The sequence below is a fragment of the Molossus molossus genome, unplaced genomic scaffold, assembly GCF_014108415.1.
Source record: "Molossus molossus isolate mMolMol1 unplaced genomic scaffold, mMolMol1.p scaffold_m16_p_12, whole genome shotgun sequence".
Lineage (NCBI taxonomy): Eukaryota > Metazoa > Chordata > Mammalia > Chiroptera > Molossidae > Molossus > Molossus molossus.
The window spans coordinates 93602695-93623737 of NW_023425347.1; the positions used below are offsets into that span (position 1 = coordinate 93602695).

At 60.4% G+C, this 21043-nt stretch overlaps 1 protein-coding gene across 3 annotated transcripts in view; it reads right to left on the reverse strand.

Annotated features, from left to right (window-relative positions):
- Positions 1-21043, reverse strand: part of ARHGEF10L (Rho guanine nucleotide exchange factor 10 like) — a 115779-nt gene that overhangs the window by 30736 nt on the left and 64000 nt on the right. For all 3 annotated transcript variants that reach the window (XM_036255865.1, XM_036255866.1, XM_036255868.1), the window contains 7 exons: positions 19466-19581; positions 18811-18938; positions 18066-18166; positions 10906-11027; positions 5117-5203; positions 3740-3978; positions 1991-2145 (listed from right to left, as the gene is read on the reverse strand). In XM_036255865.1, the coding sequence (XP_036111758.1) occupies positions 1991-2145; positions 3740-3978; positions 5117-5203; positions 10906-11027; positions 18066-18166; positions 18811-18938; positions 19466-19581 (948 nt within the window). The remainder of the gene's footprint in view (positions 1-1990; positions 2146-3739; positions 3979-5116; positions 5204-10905; positions 11028-18065; positions 18167-18810; positions 18939-19465; positions 19582-21043) is intronic.

The window sequence follows — 21043 nt, forward strand, 5'->3', positions numbered from 1 at the left end:
GGCCAGGCTCTGTCCCCTCCTTTAGGACCCCCAGCACAGCACATCGGTGTGAGCTCCCTGCCTGCTCGCTTTTGCCTCCCTCTGCAAACTCTACGAGGACAGTTCGCATCTGTTTTGCTGGCCACCGTAGCCATGGTGCATAGTAGGTGCTCAGTGAATGTTCGGTGGACAGATGTTTGCCGTGTGGGAAAGAGCTCAGCCTCCTCCTCCAGGCCAGGCGGCCGCCGGCTCTGCTCCAAGAAGCCGAGGCCCCTTACATCTGGAGAGGGCTCTAGGCCCTGGCAGGGGCCATTTGGGTTCCGGGCTCAGCTCACCGGAGACTCTGGGAGGTCCCTTCCCACCTGGAAAATGAGGGTGTGCAGTTCAATGGTGCCCAGTGGCCCTTCTGGTTCTGACAAACTACCAGGCCCAACCCCAGGCGGAAAGCCAGTGGTGAGATCCAAAGCCCCATATGGGTTGGATTGTGTCCCTTAAAACTGTATGTGTTGAAGTTCCAGCCCCAGCACCTCTGCACGGGACCTTATTTGGAGATGGCGCCGCAGATATAATTAGTGAAGACGAAGTCATTCGAGAGTAGGCTGGGCCCCTCATCCAAGGTGACAGGTGTCACTGTGAAAGGGGAATTTGGACACAGACACGCGCTCAGAACATCGCGTGAAGAGCGGACCATCCGCTACAAGGTAAGGAGCGAAGCTAGGGGACAGGCCTGGACAGATCTCTCCTGGGCAGCGTGGCCCTCACAACACCCTGAACTTGGATTCTAGCTTCCAGAACGGGAGACAATGCATTTACGTCAGTTAGTGGTACCCTCAGTTAGTGGTACTTTGTTAGGAACGCCCCAGCAAACTCACACCCCCCTCCCTCCCTCCTAGCCTGGCCGCCCAAACGGATGAGTCAGAACCCGGAGGGGAAGGGCCGAAGGCAGCCCAAGCTGGGACCAGGAGGCCGGGCCAGGCGTGACTCACCGTACACCACGGGGGCCATAGGGGGATCCCCCGAGCCCCTTGTCTGCTCCGAAGGTCTGAGCCTGTATTTGCATTCACAAGCACACTCTGCCGGTGAGAGGAATTTTTTGTCCCTCCCTCTTCCCCCTTTAATTAAAAACTATAAATGCCTTATCAAAAGCTAATTAAAAATACCAACACAGTGCCAAGTGGCAAAAAAAAAAAATCGCTCCGTACAAATATCCGTTTATAACCCTGCACAGGCTGTGATGACGCAGGAAAGGGGGGCCCGTGGAGGAGAAGGGGGAGGGGGGTGGCCACGGGCGGCAGACCCACGGCCCCTCCGGCCCTTGTCCTCATGGAGCTGGGGGCCGCGCAGACCACAGGGACTGGGCACCGCGCTCACTCGTGGGGCTGGGCCAGCCACACACCCCTTCCCCCCCGCCCCGGTCTCTGCACTGGGTCTGGGAGGAGGAGGCAATCCTCAAGGGCTGGGGTGACAATTAAGACAATGTGCGAGCGAGCACTGAGCCCTTCATGGGGTTTCTGAACACATCCTGTGAGCCCTGCTCTCCGAGCGCGTCATCTGTGCCATCGACGGCTCGATGAAACAACAGACTGAAATGCATGAGCCCACTGGGCATCAGTGGGCCAGGCCCTGGGCTTTGCTGAACTGGGTGGTTTAACCTGCCGGTGCCCGTGGCGGTGGGTTTTACCATTGCTCCCACCTTAGGGATGAGGAGACCAGGCCGAAGAGGAGCCGCTCGCCAGTGGACGCCGCTGTCAGGGCGGAGCCTGGGCTAACCTGGTGGGTCTGGGCCCAGAATCCCTGCTCTTATCCACCAGCGCCTCCCGCCCAGGGGCCGAGCTACTGTGCTGTGTGAGCACCCGTTCCTGTGGGGATCCCAGTGGGGATCGGGGATCTCCAACCCCCCACTCTGAGCCCGATTCGTTTCGGAGCTGCTTCCTCGGCCTGCCTCCCACAACCACTCAGTTCCTGGTCAGTGCCCAGGGCTGCCCCCGATGCCCCAGCCCCGCATCCTCACCGCTGGTCCGAGGGTAGGCGGCGAGGGTCCCATCCTGCAGGCCGGCAAACAAGTGGTAGGGGCTGTGCCGCAGGCAGAGCACGGGCTGCAGGCCTGGGCTCCTGCAGGTCGCCAGGCACTGGGTGCCCGTGTCCACGCTGCTGTAAATCAGGATGCTGTGGGGAGAGGCCCAAGTGACTCACTTAGCCACCCTCACGCCCTCCAGGGCAGAAGAGCTGGGGGCTCCCTCCTGGTCGCCAGGCGCCTGCTGTGGGGCCCGGCCTTCGTTCCCCCTTCGGGGAGCTCAGACTCCCCGGCCTCTGTCTTGCGGACAAAGAAGACTCGGGGATGAGGAGGCGAGGGGCGGCTCCAGAAACAGCAGCACAAAGGTGCTGACCCGAGTGTTCAGGGTCACACGGACCCGAGTGCGAATCCAGCCATGCCCCCTTCCACCTGATCGACCCGGCTGCTGAGCAGTCCTCTCCGCACACGGGGGCGATGGTGCCCCCCTCACAGCCTGGGAGGGGCGAACACAGGCAGTGCCACGGCCGCCGCACTGGGACACGTCGCGCTGAGCGCGAAGCCAGGCACCACCGCCACACACTGCGTGACTGCATGTTTGTGAGCCGTGCCGAAGACAGTCCACGGGGACAGGAAGCAGATGGAGGGTCCCCGGGGATGAGAGCCCTGGGAACTGGGGATGACTGCTTGGCAGGTAGAGGGTTTCTTGGGGGATGATGAGAATGTTCTAGAACTACAGGGTGGCAATGGTTGCTCACCGTGACTGTACTGAAAGCCACTGAGTTGCACACTTCAAAATGGTACTTTTATGTTACATGAATTTTATCTCATTAAAAAACAAAACAGGTTTTCCCTGGGCCTCTCCTAGGCACCGGGCTGCCCTCCGAGACCCCGACTTCATGGAGCCTCGAGTCCCCGGGTCCGTTCTCCATATGTTAGCTGTCTGCTTCTTCTGAGGTGGTTGTGTGGGAAACAGGAAACTCCACAGCGGGGCTACTGAGACTCACCCCCTGGCCCAGGCAGCAGCACGCAGTAGGTGCTCAGGAGAGAGCCTCCTCCCCCCGCTCCCCACTCGAGGTCAGCAGCAGGCACAGAGCTGCAGGGAGGGTGCGGGCATGGCCCATCTCAGGGTCTCCCTGAGTCTCCATCTTCACCTGCTCCTTCTCCACTCACACCCCAGGACCCGGCTGTGCATCCCAGCAGGCTAGCGCTCTGGCCGGGGCTCCCCCTACAGCTCAGGCACATCATACAGGGGAGCCCCTCTGCCCAGATGCATGCCCGGGACCTCACCCTGGCTGCAGGGGGACCGAGGCCACGGTGGACGCCCTCAATAGCAGCTAAGGGAGCTGAGGGCCTACCTGCCCACATCCTGGACTCTCTCACCCAGGCACCGTGGGGGTGCTAATCCCCACTTCACAGACGAGAAACTGAGGCTCGGGGTGGCTAAACGGTGAGCCCGGGAAGGCAGCGAGGAAGTGGGTGCAAACCCAGCTCCGCTGACCCTGACGCGCTCACCCGTGGTGCCGCGCTGCCCGGGAGGGAGCCGGCGTGTGGGAAGCAGCCCTGAGGGTCTCGGTTGAAGGGCCAGAGTTCCTGACACTGTCTCCCTCGTTGAGCAACCCTGGTCCCCACATTCCTGCTCTCAGCAGGGGTGGAGAATTCTTCTGGGCAAACAGCTGACCGAACAGCCCAACCGCACGCGCCAGCCCTGCCCCTGGGCTGTTCTCAGACCTCCTCCCAGGCCCTCACCTGCCGTCCTGGAGCCCCAGGCAGATGGTCGGGTGCACTGCGGCCGAGGGGTCAGGGGCCGCGCGGCTGTCGTCTCCGTCTCTGTCTCCGTCTCCACTGCCCCCCTCCTCCGGCTCAGGAATGTACTCCATGCAGAACACAGGGGCGGCCAGCGAGAAGGACTTGACCGTGCGGGGCGAGGGCCGGTTCAGGGAAAAGATCTCCACCTGGCCTCCTGCTCCCTCCTGCCCGCCCCCGACCTGGGGCAGAGACCCAAAGACACTGTCAGGAGGAACCGTGAGCGCCTCCCAGTGGCCTTGACACTGACCACTGAGAGCGCCCCCTCCTGCCCACACGCATCCCGCTGTCCCTGAAGGCCACTTGTCCCAGCCTCCCTGGCAGCAGGTTAGATTCAGGGCCCGAAGGAAACCAGCCACTGGGGCGAGACACCAGTCAGCTTCCGTCTCCTTGTCTTTAGGACAATTTCAATCGACAGATAGTGAACATAGACTCTGCCCTTTAAAATGTCCTTCTCTGCCTGTTCACTCTTCCTTCGGTGTCGAGCACATGGGAGGCACTCATATGCTGAATGGATGGAGGGATGGATGGTGGATGGATGGATAATGGAAGGAAGGAAAGAAAGGAGGGAGGGAGGGAGGGAGGGAGGGAGGAAGAAATATGGATGGATGGATGGATGGATGGTGGATGATGGACAGATGGGTGGATGGATGGATGGATGGATAATGGAAGGAAGGAAAGAAAGAAGGAGAGAAGGAAGGAAGGATATGTGGATGGATGGATGGTGGACGGATGGAGACACCGTGTGCTAGACATTGGAGACAGTGAAGCACAAATCTCCCTCAGAAGGGACACCTGGGTTGGACTCTGAAGGGCAAGGCAGTTTCCCTGCCGAGTACCTGGAGACAGAAATAAGCAGGGTGTAGAGCGTGGTCGGGGCTGGCGAGGCTGGAACCGCAGGTGTCTATGGGAGGGCACTATCTGCATCATTAGCATGACGGGGTCACCTCTCTGCACGGCCAGGAACCCCGAGGGAAGCGGGGTGGGCCAGGATCTCTGAGAAATGGGCAATAGCAGCCCTGACCCCGGGGTGCAGACCCTACCACCCAGGCACCCTGCGCAGCTCCCGTTTGCTTCCTTCACGGCACTATGGCCTTTTGCAAGGGTCATGCTCACCATCTACCCCCGGGTTTCTGTTGTCCCTGGGAGGTTGCCCCTGCCAACCCCAAGCATGAGCCTGGGACGGGTTCCGGGAAGACCTTGTGGGTCAAGTGCACACAGCGGGGCCAGGAGGCAGGTGGCTTTCTCCCGCATCCCCTCCCGGCGCTCCTCTCCCTGTGGCTGTCCCGAGGCCAGAGCTGGGGGGCAGGGGTTACTCACCCAGAGGTAGCCCTGTGGAAGGGAGGTGCTGACCGCCGAGAAGCCCAGCAGGGGACAGCTGACAGGACTGTGGACCAGAGCCCCAAGCTGCGGAGACAGAGGGTGTTCTCAGGGCCACGGGTCCAGGTGCCCGAGAGGCCAGCATCTGGCTGCAGAACCTTTCTCTGAACCACCTGCCGGGGTCGGGCCATTAAACCTGCAGATGCCTGGGCCCCATTCAGGCCCCCGTGAGAGCCCCCGAGAGTGGGCAGGGCAGTGAGGTCTCGGGATCTCTGGAGGTTCCCATGTGCTCACATTCGACCCTCACTCTCCCGGAACCCTCCGGCTAGAAGGGGCCTGAACGCTACTCTGGGACCCCCAAGGATTTTTCAAACTGACCAGCTTCCAATTAAGATTTCTTGAAAAGCACTAACATCCACCTCATCCCCTGCACCTTACAGATGGGGAAACGTGGTCCCCAGAGAACACACGATTGCCCTGGGACACCGGGAAGGCCAGTGGCAGGCCGGCCTGTGCCCCCCGCCCCCTCCCCCCCGGCCTCGAGAGCAGCGCAATGGAGGGATCCCCAGATCATCAGAACCTCTCTGCAGACACGCCCCCAGTGCAGAGGGCTGGGTGGCCTGTGCAGGCTGCCCACGGGGCGGGGGCTCCCTCTATCACAGGCTGTCACTGGGAGCCACCGGCCGCTAGTTCCTCCTGCAACTGCTTCGCCAAAATCCATGCCAGGTGGCTCTCTGGGGCCTGTTTCCTGAGCCCGATCCTGCCAGTCTGTCTCTCTGGCCAGGACAGCAATGCAAAGACAATGCCTGGCCCTTTCCAGGGCTCCCCTAGAAACCCTGGCAGACGGCGGAGGAAGGAGGCAGAGCGGGACAGCTCAAAGGCGCCCCTCTGAGGAATGTGGCCACCACTGAACCCTTTGCCAAGCAGGTGCTGCCCTCTGCTGGTGCTGAAGGCCCAGGTCAGCACGCGCCCTGTGGAACAGTCTAACAGAATATCTAATGGCCATGGGTGAGGGGGCTCAAAGAGGTCACCTCCTCCAGCCCCTCACTTTGGAGTCAGTAACCCTGAAGTTCAGGGAAGGGGGCGGGGCCATGAGTGTCTCCAGGTCACACAGCAAGTCAGTGGAAGAGGCAGGGCTGGGATTCAGTGTCGACTCCCGGCCCAGCGCCCCTCTGGTTGCATTCTGCCCAGAGGTCATGCTGGAGGCCTCGGCACTCCAGTGTCCCACCTGTGCCCAGCTGGCTGCCCGGCCTCCCGGGCACCCCAGGCCCCTGCTCCCCATGATTCTGCTTCTTGACCACATCTAGCTGGGCACCCAGCCCTTCCTGCCAGGCTACCCCTGTCCTCTCAGGTGGGGAGGGTGGGTTCCCATGGCAACTCCAGTGGGCCCGGATGTCAACAGAGCCCAGTCCAAGACAATGGCTAAAACTCAAACGGCTCCTGGACCCAGAAGCCCCTCCATGCCAGGAAGCTGACTCCCCCAAACCCAGGTGCCCACGCAGGGCAGAGGGGAGCAGCGTGCAGCTGGTGAGAGGGGCAGGCTTCGGAGGCTCAGCTCAGCTGCTCCTGGCCAGGTGGCCCCCAAAACAGTTCTCAGGGCCGTGGGGACTGGGGACGGTGGATGTGAAGCCCGGGGCACGGGGCTGGGCACCGCGGCAGCCACAAGGACGGAGGAATACTCTAGCGCGTCACCTGCAGTAACTCACTTAATTACACTACAGCGCTGAGGGGAGGGGCTGCTACAGATGAGCAGCGGTGACCGTCAGGAGGGACCAGCTCACAGGGTGACAGTCAGAGGGAGGCCCTTCGGCCAGCATGCGGCTCCTAGGCACTCCCGGCTACAGTCCCCTGTGGGTCTCAGTTATAGCACCCCTAGCGCACCCCCGTGCTCACCCTCCCACTCCCCAAGGTGCTGCATTTGACAGCCCCCACAGCTGGCAGTGCCCCACCCCTCCCCCAAGCCCCGGTCCCCAAGCAGGCCTTCTGGCTGGACCTCGGCTCACCAGGGAGATGGGTCTGTGATGGGACCCCCCTCGCCCTCCAGGGACAAACCCCCAGCTTGGATGGAGCTGGGGGTCCAACAGGAATCTCTCAACACCTCAATAGTCAGGCCATCAGAAAACCCCCAAAACAAACACCAGTGGCTTTTCCTTCCCGGGGACCAAAACACACTCGGACGTCTGCTCCGTTTCCTGAACTGAGTGCAGGCCACACACTGGGCACGTGCGCCGTGAACGTGTCACCCAGCCGTCCCCGCAGCCCGGTCAGGAGGGCTCCGTGGCCACCTCGGTGCAGCACCCCTCATGTGGCAGCTGAGGGCAGAGCAGGGGCTCAACCCAGGGGGCGATGCTCGCTCCCTCCCAACCGCTTCCCGGGAGTCAGAAGGCCCGCGTGGGGCCCAGCGTGGGCACCAGCACCCGTCAGCACGGAGAAGAGAAACACTTCTTCCCTCGGCCCCCAGCGTCCTTGTTCCCTCAAGGGACTACCCCCCCCCCTACCCCCGCTCGCGGTCCACGTGTAGGTGGGGCCGGGGCCAGCGAGCTTCCCGGAGGATAAGCTGGGCCGGGCGCCCATGAGGCCCGCCGCATGGCCGGAGTCCGGGGCCCCTGGGAGGGAGGCCGGGCAGCGGCCACTCGCTCCTTCTGTTCCTCAGTAACTGGCCAAGGTGCCAGCACCCCAGGCCCTGAGGCACCGAGCTGAGGGGCACATCTGTCTGGTCTGAGCTGGGAGGCTGCACGGGCAGTGTGCTGGTGTCTGGGGCCCAGCAAATGGGGACACGCAGGCTCCAGTGTGCCCTCAGGGGCTCCCCGGGAGATGGCGAGCAGAGGGCTAGGAGTGGGCTGGGGTGCTTCCAGCCCCCACATCGCAGCCCCGAGGGTTCCAAATGAAGAGCTCTGGGGCCCTTGTCCCCCAAGTGTGAAGTGGCAGGTGGCTCCACACTTGTTCCTTCTGCCCTGGAGGCGTGGCCTGTGGGTGACGCCCACCCAGGTGTGGCCTGTCAGGGTACCACCGAAGTCCTATAGTCCCAGGATGGAGACCATCCCCAGCCCACCCGGTCAGCCTTCTTCACAGGATATCTCGGGCGATAAGCCACAGGCAGGGCGGGGCCCTGAACAATCCTGCTCCAAGGACCTGCCCCCCCCCCCCACGGCACAGGGGTAACCCCGCCCCCCCAAGCTGTAAGGAGCTCGAAGGCTCGGCAGGCCTTCAGCTAACCAGTAAGGACTGAAGCCCTATGGAAATGAACAGCATCCCCGCCACCCTGGAAATGGTTAGTGGGGGACCCGCACCAGGGCCCACGCCAGCTGCACCCCAGTGAGGCAGAACCGAGCGGGATCCAGCGGAAGTCTAGAACACTCTCCTTCCAGGGTGTCTGGGCGAGTTACTGCTCCAATCCCTTCTCCTGCCCAAGGTCTCAGCCCCACCCCAAGGTCAGCTGGGAGAACCAGACAGTTAATCCCTGTGAAGAGGCACCCAGAGCAGAGCCTGGCGCGCAGACGCCCGTGGAAGGGCTTGCCCTCGTGTTGTCGGGATTAAGAATGTCAAGTGGCATTGCTGTTATGGCCACTGTTGACAGGTCTCAGGCTCGGTGCTGGGAACCTGGCCAGTCTGTCTCACTGAACCCCGAAATCAGACTGTGGCACTGGGAACGCCGCACCCCCATGCCACCTTCCAGGAGCATGAGCCAAAGACCTGGGCACAGCCTTTCCTTCCCTCACCCTCAGCCCCCATCTAATCTCTCACCACGGGCCAGTCCTACCCACCGTGCTCCCAAATGTGTCCCCATGTGCCCCGCCCACTGCCTCCACCTGCCTGGGGCCCGCGTGAGAACAGGGGGGCGGGGCACTCACCTCGGGTTGCCAATCCTCAGAACATCAAAACGTTCAGACATCAGAAAATATTTTAATGCAATTTAAAAACATCAAAACGAATGCCAAAAGCCCGCGATGAACGAATTACCAAGAGTTTACAAAAAAAAAAAAAAAAAAAAGCCCTGGCTGGTTTGGCTCAGCATTTGGAGCGTCAGCCTGTGGACCAGAGAATCCCGGGTTCAGTTCCTGCTAAGGGCACGTACCCCCCCCAAAAAAAAGAGTTTAAATAAAGACAGGACCGGACCCTGCCTCACCCTAATCCCGGCCCTTTATTTACAAAAAGAGCAGCCAGACCAAGGCCACAATGGGCCGAGCTGAGTTTTCTCTTTAATATTGCATTAAAATATTACTTATCTGGATGACGGAGGCTGTTGGCACCGCGGTGAGTTCCCCACTCCTCACCTAGTCCTGCCCTGGCCTCCACTGGCACCGGCACCGGCACCGGCACCGGCACCGGCACCAGCCCCGCCGTCTCTGCGGGGCCCCGCGCTAAGCGCCGTGTTGTCGCTCAGTCTCAGTTCACACTCACAGGACAGCCAGAAGGATCAGATGGTCCTTCCAGAACACAGACCGCACCGTGCCAGTCCTCCGCTTGGAGCCCTCCCTGCCTTCCGTTGCTCTGAGAATAAAGTCCAAACCTGACGCGGCCCGCGGGGCCGGCGTGGCCCAGCTCACCCACGCTCGGACCCATCGCCTGGCCTCCTCCCCGCTCGCCGAGCGGCAGCCACGCTGGCTTCCCGGCGGCACCTGGGCCGGGGCTCTGCTGCTTTGCCTGTTTGGAATGTTCTTCCCCTGGGCCCTCATGGGGATTCACCCTTCCTGCCGCCCGGGTCTCAGCTTAAATGCCACCTCCTCCTAGAGGCCCCTCTGGCCCGCTAACTATGTTGGCACGTCTCTGTATCTATTATATCTGGCTAATAACATACATCACTCTTTTCTATTCCCTCTGTTTGCCGGGGTGCCTCCGTCTCTGAGGCTGAAAGCGACATGAGGGCTGCACTGTGGTCACCACTGTACGCCCAGGGGCCAGCACAGGGCCTGGCACACAGCAGGTGCTCAACAGGCACATGCGGAATGGACCGATGAAGGGGCGAACAATGGACAAGTGGATAAACTGGCATCTCAAGGCCATGTCCTTCCAACCACTTGGAGCTCCAGTCTACAGTCCAATCCAATCAACTCATCTCTTGGAACGTATTTATCTGGGCCTAGGCCCCAAGCTGTCCCCAGGGCGTAGATGACCTCATCCTGGGAGGACAAGGGGCAGCAGCTGCTCCAGAAACAGAAGTGAGGTTGGCCAGGACATCGGGGACCAGTGGAGGTGAAGACCACAGGTGTCGGAATCAAACAGAGCAAGGTTCTAATTCCTGGACACATCCTCACTGGCTGTGTCATTCTTAGAAAACCATGTCATCTGTCTGAGCCTTAGGTGGTCCTTCCCTGTGAAATACATCTAGAAGCTCCTACTTACAGGGTTCTTACGCATATTAAAATGAGAGGATGATGGCAGACCAGCAGGGGGGCCCAGTAGGTGCTAGACAAAGGGGGGCCATGAAAGGTGTCCCCCCACACCCCACCCACATTAAACTCAGCTTCTGCCTGGCTCCAACCCATGAAAGGTCCAACCCACAAAGTCTGGCACGGCCCCTCGAGCATATTCCGGCCCATCTTCTGGGCTGGAGTCACGCCATCACCAGATGAGATCATTGCTATTTGTTCGCTCAAAATAATGGAATTTTCCGTTCACTTGGCCCACAGAGGGCATCTGCCCCCACACTTTTGGTGAGAAAGCTGACTCCCAGGGCAATAAAAAGGCCTGACCAGCCCCATCAGTGAGGAGCTGCGGCGCTGGGCCTGCAGCCTGGAAACACTGGGTCTCCCAGGAGCAGGTGAGCTCGGCCAGGTCTGCTCACTCACCTGCAGGTTGAGGCCCCGCGAGGAGAAGGCGGGGATGCAGCAGGCCAGGGTTGGGCACCAGAACGGGGCTTTACTCTTCTTGTCCTCGTCCGGACATCGCCAGCCCGGCTGGTTCTCCTCTCCTGCAGCCAAGGGAAGGAGGTGGGTGAAGCTGGTCAGTCTGAGGGCCAAGCGGGCAGTGAGCAACCCTGGGAGCCCAGGGAGCCACCGAGGCCCCAGGCGGCCTGGACACACACAGCCACGCGGCCCCCGGCCCCACTTCTGCGCATCGGAGATGAGATCCCGCCCCGCTCTGTGGTCATGGCCCTGCGTCCCCAGCAAGGAGCCCGGACACCTAAGGTTTGAGTCCCAGTTTGACCGGCCTTTTGCTTAGTAACCTTGTGCAAATCACCCCAACTCCGTGAGCCCCGATTTCTTCATCTATGCAATGGGGACGATAAAAATGCCTTCGTGCCGCAGCTGTGGTGAGCAGCCAGGGAAATAACAGATGGAAAGGATTTCAGGGAGCAGTCCAGGCCCGGCGACCTTCCCTTCCTGACCTTCTAGAGAGGGGGGACAGTCACAGACCAGCAAGTAGACAAGGTGACTTTGGACTGTGATAATGATGTAAGTTCAGCGGCTCTTATACCTGATTGTGATGATGGCTGTGAAGAGGAAGACTTTCTCCGGCTTCCTTTGACGCTACCCTGAACTCTAGGTCCCCCAGTCCAGCTGGGCATAGAAGCCCCTGGGGACCTATTACATGACACCCAAGCTCAAGCTCAGACCCTGGGCTCACATTTGGAAACCTCTGCACTCGAGATCATCCACCAAACCACCTTCTCTGCAGTGGCTCCCTCACATGCTGCCACCTCCAAGAAGTCCTCCCTGACCACCCTGGCTGCAGTGGCCCCCTTCCCTCAGGGGGAAAGGCCCTGACTCAAAAGCCTCTGTCTGATTTCTCACATAACCTCCACCACAATCTAAAATCACTGTGTCGACTTCCTTGTTTGTAATCCATCCCCAAATGGCTCAGGAATGCAAGTTCCAGGCCGCAGGATCAGGGCCATCTCATTTGTCACCATCCCCTGGCACCCAGCACGCTGCCTGCACAGTCGGTGCTCAGCAAACACGGGGTGAAGGTGGATGAATGAGGGAGGGAGGGAGAGGTGAGCGAACCTCCATCTCTCTCAAAGAGCTCTCCCTGCTAAGGAGCCCATCCCTACGCTCCACATGGCGACAGCCTGTATGACAACCGCCTTCCAGGCCCTGGACAGCAGGGGCGCGGTGCTGCTGCGACACGCCGACTGCGTGCGCTGGCATCGGGCACACGCCAGTTGCCGTGCACCGTCCCCTGACTCCGTCTGCACAAGAACCAACACAGTCAGATGATGACTTTGTTCGTGGACGATGAGACTGGCCTTCGGGGTGAAGCTGGCCAGGTCACATGCTTCAACGGCTGAGCCCAGATGGGGACCGAGGTCTGACGCAAAGCCTGGGTTCTCTGCACTAAACCATCCAGCCCCCTGCTGACAGCTTGGGCACAACTGGCCCTGGATGTGGTGACGCTGGACAACGAGGCGGCGGCTCTGCCCCAAATAGCCAGAGGCACTGGGACACCCGAGTGAGGGGCCACGGAACAGTGACGTGGAGCTGAGGGGAGCCAGGAGCTTTGGCAGTGGGAGGAAGGTCATTGGCTGAGCCCTCGTGGGAGGGGCCTTCCCACCCTACACGGAGCAAGCACCGGAGAAGTGCCGCTGTCAGGGAGGGACACGGGACATCCATAACGGGCCCCAAGTTTGGTTACACAAGCTAAGTCCCAGGTCGTCGGTGCAGCGTGGGGCCTACAGCGAGCCATTCCATGCGATGTACTTCAAAGTCTGCTCGGAGGGTAGAGCTTACGTTAATTGTTCTTGTCACAAAGAGTAACAACCCAGAGGGCAGGAGGAGGGCTCTCAGGCACACGCTAACCTCCGCGCTCAGCAGGTCGTGTGCCTTGGACGTGCACAGCTTTGCATGTCAGGCATGCTGAAACCAAGTGGCTCTTTAGAAAGTGCCACTGCCACCAGAGAAAGGTGGCATGGAGTGTCAGTCACAGCAAGAGGAGCTGGAACGAGGTGGCTGGTGCGTGTCCTTGGAGAAGCTGGAGGCATTAGCCGGCGGCAGGCACGGTCAGCAGAGGCTCCGCGCCTGCCCACACCGGCGAGCTCACCCCCTGAACGGGCCCTCTGCCCCGCTGGGCCCTGCAGACAAACCTGGCTCCTTCCACGGAGGAGGCGAGGCCACCAGGAAAGGACACTAGGCACCGGGCGGGCATCAGCACACCAGCAGGACTACTGGCACCGCACGTCATCTGGCAAAGCGGACCCACAGGCTGTCTCCTTTCATCCCCATGGCCACCGGGGGAGGTGTTTCCATCCCCGCGCTCCTGGGCAAACAGCACCGAGGGAGTGGAGGCGGAGCCCAGAGCCACAGGGCCCTTCACACCTGCTAGCAGGGGGATCGCGGGACAGCCCACCGCCTGTGGGGCAGCACCCTCTGCTTGGCAGGAATTACACTGGGCAGGGCTTACGTGTGCCCTGCTGTCAAGGAGCCTACAGCCACGCAGACGCTCACCTCTACGGGACAGGAGCCCAGCAGAGCACGCAGAGCCCCCCTTGCCGGGAAGCCTCCCGGAGCTCAGTCCATGAACATAACTGGCCCCAATCACAGCGCCCCGCCGAGCGCCACTGCTCCCCCGCCCCACCCCGCCCCCACGGCCCATCAAGTCCTGGCAATTTATTAGTATATATTTTTTAATGATCTGACCTTCTCCTTCCAGATGGTGCCTTCCCTGCCTGCGCCTGGGAACGTTAAAGAAAATGGAGTTGTTGCTTCCCATCTGCCACTGCCATTGTCCCCGTCACAAACCGGAGCGGCTGAGACCCAATTAGAAGGCTGCTGCTGCTGAAAATTGAAGGCCCACTTGGGACAAGTGACATCAAGGACTGGCACCGACGGCAAAGCTGTGATTTCCAAGTGACAGTAAGTGGGGGCTTATTTAGCGCCCGGTCTGCAGCGCCCACGGAACACGAGAGCGCCCGTGGGGCAGGGGAACAGCTCGGGCTGGGGCCGCGGCCCCTTCCGCTCCCCCTCCAGGCCCGCAGAGGGGCCCGCCGGCCGCGGGAGGCTGGCTGTGCCGGAGGGGCCCTGGCAGATCTCCACTCGGCCTCCAGCTCAGTGAGCTGGACACTTAACCCCTCTGAGCCTGTGGCCTCATCTGGAAAATGGGGAAATAATTCCAACCATTTGGAGCTGTTGTGAGCACTGGAAAGAAAGGATATGATGCCCTGGCCAGCTTGGCTCAGCAGTTAGAGCGTCGGCCCACGGACCAAAGAGTCTCGGGTTCGATTCCGGTCAAGGGCACGTACTGGGGTACAGTTCAGGATCAGGGTCGTACAGGAGGCAACCAATCGAAGTGTCTCTCTCACATGGATATTTCTCTCTCCCTCTCTCCTTCCCTCACACTCTATCTGAAGATAAGTGGAAAATATCCTCAGGTGAGGATTAAAAAGGAGACCGGATATAACGCCCGGCACACCCCAGGCACTACCAGTCTGATCACTGTCCTTGAGGTCGAGAGCATCGTCTATCCCTGTGCTTGCGGGCGCTGCTCACCGGGCGCCCCACCAGCACTGCTGACCGCCCTGCTTCTCCAGCTCCAGCCTGCCTCCCAGATGCCTCCTGCTTGGTCCCAGCGCCACGCCTCTGTCACTCGGCCCGCGAACAGCCGGCCACCCTCCTCCAGCCCCTCCCACCCCCCAGCACAGACGTCGGGGCTGGCAGGACGGCAGCACGCGCCTTCTCCAGACACCCCTCCCTGCAAACTCACACTGGTGTCCGGGAGCCAGGGGAGTGGCCGCGGTCACCCAGCCGGGGTAAAACCCACGTCGCGCTCCCAGGCCACCTGGGCCCCGTCCTGGACGGCAGACCCACCACATTGGCACAAAGGGCTCGGCCAGGCCCCGGCCCCAGGGATGGTCGAGGGTTCCAAGAGATGAGGTTCAGCTTGCACCAGGCCGCGGTCAGGCCTCTGGAACTGGACCCATCGCAAGGAGGAGCAATGAGTGGTGTCACCGTGACGACTGAGCTGGAAAGCCAGTCAGGTCAGAGGCAGCGAGGAGGGCGCCCAGGCCAAGCCTGAGAGAAGATGCCCAGTGAGCAAGGGACCCGCCCCACGCGGCCTGTCTCTGGGGAAAGGGCCCAGGGCCCAGGGGCCAGCGGTGCAGCGCCTTGGAGCTGTGGTTCAGGGAGACACAGAAAGGGGGCACCAGAAGCCCCATCATCGCGTCTTCCTTCCCTAGAGCCTTCCCCGCATCCCTTTTCTGGAGCCCAAACAAATGGGAGACTGACTGGCAGAGAGAGGTGGGAGGGCACCGTGCCCGGCTCCGTGCACAGAGACCCCGAGACTCCTGCCCCAGGAGCTCCTCCCACACGCCAGGCGCTGCCGTCCCAGGCCCGCTCCACGCACCCCCTGCCGTGTGCTGGCTAGACCTGCGACGGGGCACTGGCAGGGTCCCCATTTTCTGATGGCAAATCCAAGGCATCTAGAAGTTAAATCGTTTGCCCGGCATCGCAGAGCTGGTAAGCGGCAGAGCAGGGAACCGAACCCAGGGGTCTGGTTCCGCCTCACACGGTGCTGAGGTCCCAGAACCTAACGGGGAATGGACACCGTGGCACGGGGATGCCGTGATGGGGTGTGAACTGGGTCCCCTCGCCCTTCCAAGGGGCAGAACCGAGGCCCCTCCCGGACCCAGGGGCCCCCACTCCAGCCCTCTCCTTCCCCAGTCTTCAGTGAATTATAATCTCAGCACTATAGTCAGGGTGAGAGGAAGATACAGAAAAAAAATTAAAGAGATAACATCCTTCGTGAATAAATTTTTTTTAACATATTCTAATGGGCTCATGTTATTTTCCCCTCCCTCCCAGGCACCACAGATAAAAAAAACAAACTGGCAAAATAAAAGGAACAAATTATTCAAGCCCCAGGGGGACCCAGGCATTCAAATAAGATTTGAAATGACTCTGATTCCATTAAAACTTTTCGCTGCAGTGAAACTGTGGAGACGGGGCTGAGCTTCTTCACGGGCGGCGGGAACAGAGGCTCCACCCGCCAGCTCCTCGCCCTCCAATGCCACGCCCCACTCCGCCCTCCAACGCCACGCCCCACTCCGCCAAGCGTCCGGGGTTGACGCAGATCTACCAGCCTTTGGAGCAGGTGCCTGAGCAGGGCGAGGGTGCTGCCCAGGACACAGCTGCTAGAGCGGGGTGTGGCCTGAGGCCCGCCATGTGGGAGCCAACAGAGCCTTTCCTTGGGCCAGATTTCCCACAGTCCTCTGCCAGGGCCGGGAACAGCCTCTGTTTAAAATCCTTCCTCCACCCTCCTGGGTCACCAAGAAACAGCCAGCGGAGGCCTGTGCAACATCAGCACCAGATCCGAGAGGGACTGGCTGAGCAGAAGCCTCCGATCCTGGCTCCTCCAAAGCCACAACCTTCTCCCCATTCCCTCCCGACCTCCACGTGCCCTCTGTGCACAGCGCCAGAGTGAGTCACGTCAATAGAAACCAGGTCATGCTGCTCTCTGGCTCTCAGTGCTACAAGGAGTAGCTTGCCTGCCATGACCCAAACGAGTTCCAAGCACCTCACCCTGGCTTTCTGGAAAACCTCCCCCTGCTTCAGCTGCCCAACTCACCAAGGCTCTGGCCCCCTCAGGACCTTTGCACTTGCTGTTTTCAAGACTGGATCATTTTTCCCAAAGCTCTGCGTGGCTTCAGATGTCGCCCCCTCAGATGCCCTGTGACAGCACTCCCGACCCCTAGGCTTGGTGCCTGTCCTGTCAGCCAGCCCTAGACCCTCACAGCCGCCCCTCCCTGTTGATTTGCTCCTCGCGTAGAGTCTGCCTGCCCCTCATAAATTGTGAGTTCCTTGAGAGCAGGGACCTTTCTGATTTTGTCTTTGCTTTTTCCCCTATGCCTAAAATTACTGTAGAAACTCAATTACTGTTTTTTAATTGATGAAAGCCATTGACGAAAGTCCTGACTTCTTTCTGGAAATGTTGCAAAACCTATTGGAAATGTATACTTATCTATAAAAAGATTACAGCAGAAACAAACAAACAAAAAAATTGTGTGTGTGTGTGTGTGTGTGTGTGTGTGTGTACGTATATATCACCGCTATTGGCTGGAATCAGAAGATGAAAATTCCAGTACATCACAGGAAATAACAGCTCTGATGGGCAAGGACCTGGGCCTTTTGTCAATTTACAAAAAAGCACAAGCAAAGTAATTAGAACATATGCATGTGGTCTGGCAGACAGAAACTCGCCAACCTGCGGAGGCAGGATGGACAGGGGTTGCCGGGGGGCTCTGGGAGCGGCTGCGCGGCGTCTGCCCCTTCCTGCCTCGTGAGCTCAGGAAAGTCACTGCACCTCTCTGGGCCTCAGAACCTTCGCCATCAAAGGGGGTTCACAACCGACCGACCGCTTAGGGTCACTGTAACTGAAATGCAGGAAGTGTGCAGAAGGCTCGGGAAGGTGCCCACACCTAGCAGGCGCTCTGTAAATCCAGGTGCCCTTCCTGCCTGTACTTTATTGGGGCGTGCACGGGAGAAGAAAATCATAAAGAGGTCCTTGGTTGAAAATCCGTTCCGTCTAATCTGCATTGCTTTTTGGTAGCAGCTGCATTGCTTTTTGAGATATAATTCAGCTACCATAAAACCTACCCTTTTAAAATGTACACTTCACTGGTTTCTAGTATATTAAGAGCTGGGCAACCATCACCCCACACTTAAGAGCATTTTTATCACTCCCACCAAAATAAAAAACCCTTAGCGGTCCCTCTCCAATCCCCCACCCCCCGGCCCCTGGCGACCACGGATTTACCACCTGTCAATTCCCACTGTTTCACAGATGGGAGAACCGAGGCTTGGAGACGGGGAGTGACTGGTCCAAGGTCACTAGGCAGAGTCTCAGGACTCAGGACCCTTGTTCCAGCTGGTTCTCCACTGCATCACCTGCCCCCAGTCAGGAGCTTCCTTCCCCCATGAGCCTGGATGCCCCCCCACACACACACACACATACACACCCCAAACCTCCCCTCTCCCACCCCTGCCACCTGAGGGGCTCTCTTTGGGGCTTTACTCACGAAGTCCAATCTTGGCCAAGTGCAACCTGTTGACCCAGGAGATCTTGCTCAGGGGGTTGGGGGTGATGAAGACCACCATGAAGCTGATGGGGCGGCCGGACCTGTGGCGAGAAGGAGGGGCGGTGAGTACGCAGAACCGGGGCCGGCTCCCCCTGGGTGCACACCTAGCTCTTCCCTCCACCCACATGCCTGGGAGAAGGGGCGAGGTCTGCTCAGAGCATCCAGGTGCGGCCAGAGAGGCGGGGGGCCTGCCCAGCGAAGCCTCCGCGCTGGGGGAGGGGCCCCTCCGCCCGCCATGGCCCCAGGAGGAAGGCGCCTCCTCCCGAGCGCCAGGCCACACTACACAGCCAGCCCAGGTGCCCCGGCTCGGGCGCCCAGCAGAGCCAGCGGTGTCCAGCCGTCTGCAGGCTATGGCGCGGGCCTCGGGCACCTGCACGAGGCTGAGCGGGGCCTCGCAAGGAGGCCCAGGTCTCACTGGGTCTGTTCCCAGCACCTGGCCAGGGCAGCTGCCTGGTCAGTGTGCCCCGAACGGACACATACATGACGCAGAGTCAACAACGGGGCTGTGCCCAGGCCACGGGCAGCATGGGCACCACTGACACCACACTCACCTCGCCTCGGAGGGTCGGGGCCCCCAGGGTCAGGCGTGCAGGCGGGGCGCACGCCCCACCCCACCACAGCAGTGCTGGCAGACTAAAGGTTCCCGGGCCCCCCCAACACGCCCCTCCTCGCCGGCCCCCCTCACTTGTCGGGCTTCCCGGGCAGCAGGAGCCGGAGGCGGCACTTGTTGGCCGAGTGGATCTCTTCCTCCTTCACCCGCATCAGCCTCTGCAGGGCCAAGCACCAGTCCTGAGCCACGGTCATGTTCAGGTTCTAGGGTTGGGAAGGCCAGCGGTCACCACACAGCCCCTAGCTCCCCGACAGCCAACCGCTCCTGCGGCACCTGGGAGCCCCAGGGTGAGCAGCTGGGGAGACGTCGCAAAGGGTAGCCGGGTGCGCGTCCAGCCACGTGCAGAGGCTGACCCCCCCGTGCTCTGGGCTGCGGGCAGGCTGCCAGCCCTCGGCTCGGGCCCCCCCTGACACTCCTGCTTTGTGAGGGACACCCCCCCCCCCAGCTGGCTTCCTCTCCAGCCTGGGGCGGAGCCAGGCAGGGGCTACAAGGCTGACCGGCCACCGTGCTCATGCTGGGCAGCCAGGCCCCTCAACCTGAGCCACAGCCACACCCCAGACTTCTAGGCATCGACAGGGGACATAGCCACTCCTGCCATTTGTGGGAACCCAGAGTCAAAGCCACGTCAGGGCACTGGGCCAGGAGAATAGCCCCCGCTCTGCCTGCTGAGCCTGGGCACTGCCCACCGGGAGGAGCCCAGACCCCATGAAGCCAGGCCAGCGCTGCGTACCTGGTAGGTGCCGTGCAGCGTGCTGATGAGGAGGGTGATCTGTTCTACCACCGCCAGGTCCTTCTGCAGGTCCTGCAGCTCCTGGAAGAGTCGCGGGGGACCGAAGTACACCTTATCTGGGCAGAGAGAGACCCAACACAGGAGTGGGAGGAGGCTAATGAGAACCCAAGCAGCCACTCACTGCAAAAAAAAAAAAAAAAAAAAAAGAGCTGTCGCCCTGGGGATGTGGCACCAGAGATGCAGAAAGAAACACTAGCAGGCTCTTTCTACCAGGGGGCACAGATCCAACCACGGTGTGCCGCGATCCGGGCACACTCAGTCTGCAAAGGGCCATAGAGACCAGGAGGCGGAGAACCAGCTGTGCCTGCAAGAGGAGCCCTCATGGGGCCCCGAGAGTGGGGGGCGCTGCCGAAGAGCAGAACGGCCTGTGCAAAAGCACTGTGGCTGGAGGAAGCCCATGAACAGCAAGTGGTTCAAACACAGGCTGAGGACCTACTATGTGTGAGGTTCTAATCCAGGTGTTAGAGAGACAGCTGTGAGCAACACAGACAGGGTCCCCAATCTTAGGGAGCTAATGACCTGGGGGAAGGGGAAGAAGGGTGGGGAACAGTCAGTTACAACCACAGACGGTGGGAGGGACTCGGGAGACTGACATCGGAGCGATGAGACAGGGAGGGATAGGGTAAGGATGCCCAGATCTCTGCTGATGAGACAGCCGGGGCACGGAGGCCAGGAGGTGGGCGGCAGGACCGGAGGGGCAAGTCCTTCAGTGCCACGCTAGGGAATTGGGCCGTATTCCCTAGACCACGTTTCTCCAGCTGCGATCTGATGGAACCCCGGGGAGGAGAGTTACTTGGGGTTGTCATCGAGATGGTTGTCTGACAGTCAGATGCACATTCCGGGTCACCAGGATGTGACAACTCAAAAGCACCTGCTGCTGCACGGAGTCAGGGCTTCCATGGACTTCGGGACTGAGCAGAGCGACCCCAATGGCCACCAGCAAGGAGCAGGGAGCAGGGTGGACAGGGGAGGACGGGAGGGCAAGGCGGGCGCTGCAGGGACCCCACAGGTAAGCTGGTGGGAAGGCAGGTCACCGTGAGGCACCCTGTGCTGGGGTGCGGAGACCGCGGAAGAACCTGCCCCGTGGGAGGCCGTGTCCGTCTGTGAGCAACTCAGTGCCAGCACGCAGCACCACCCATCACATGGAATTAATGCTGTTCATTTGGGTTTTATTGTTTTGTAGCTTCGTTTTTATCCCATTTGTGATTTTTGTTTTGCTTTTATGGTTGTTTGAGGGGCATGAGCAGAAGGCGTCTATTATACCTAGTCTTGTATTTGCACACATTTGAATAACAATATAATAAAAAATCATTCACGGCCAACTGGGGTTCAACAAAAATTTCTTTTTCCCCCTTAAAAGGAGTCTGGCAGCTTCTTGCTCTCATTTCAGATAGGCAGCCACAGACAGAGCCGCCGCTGAGGGAGGGTCCCAGAGAGGCCGTGGAGGCTGGAGCACAGCCTGGGCTGCAGGGGGCCCCAGAGCCCTTCCCGGGCCCCTGTGCACAGACAGCCCTTCCC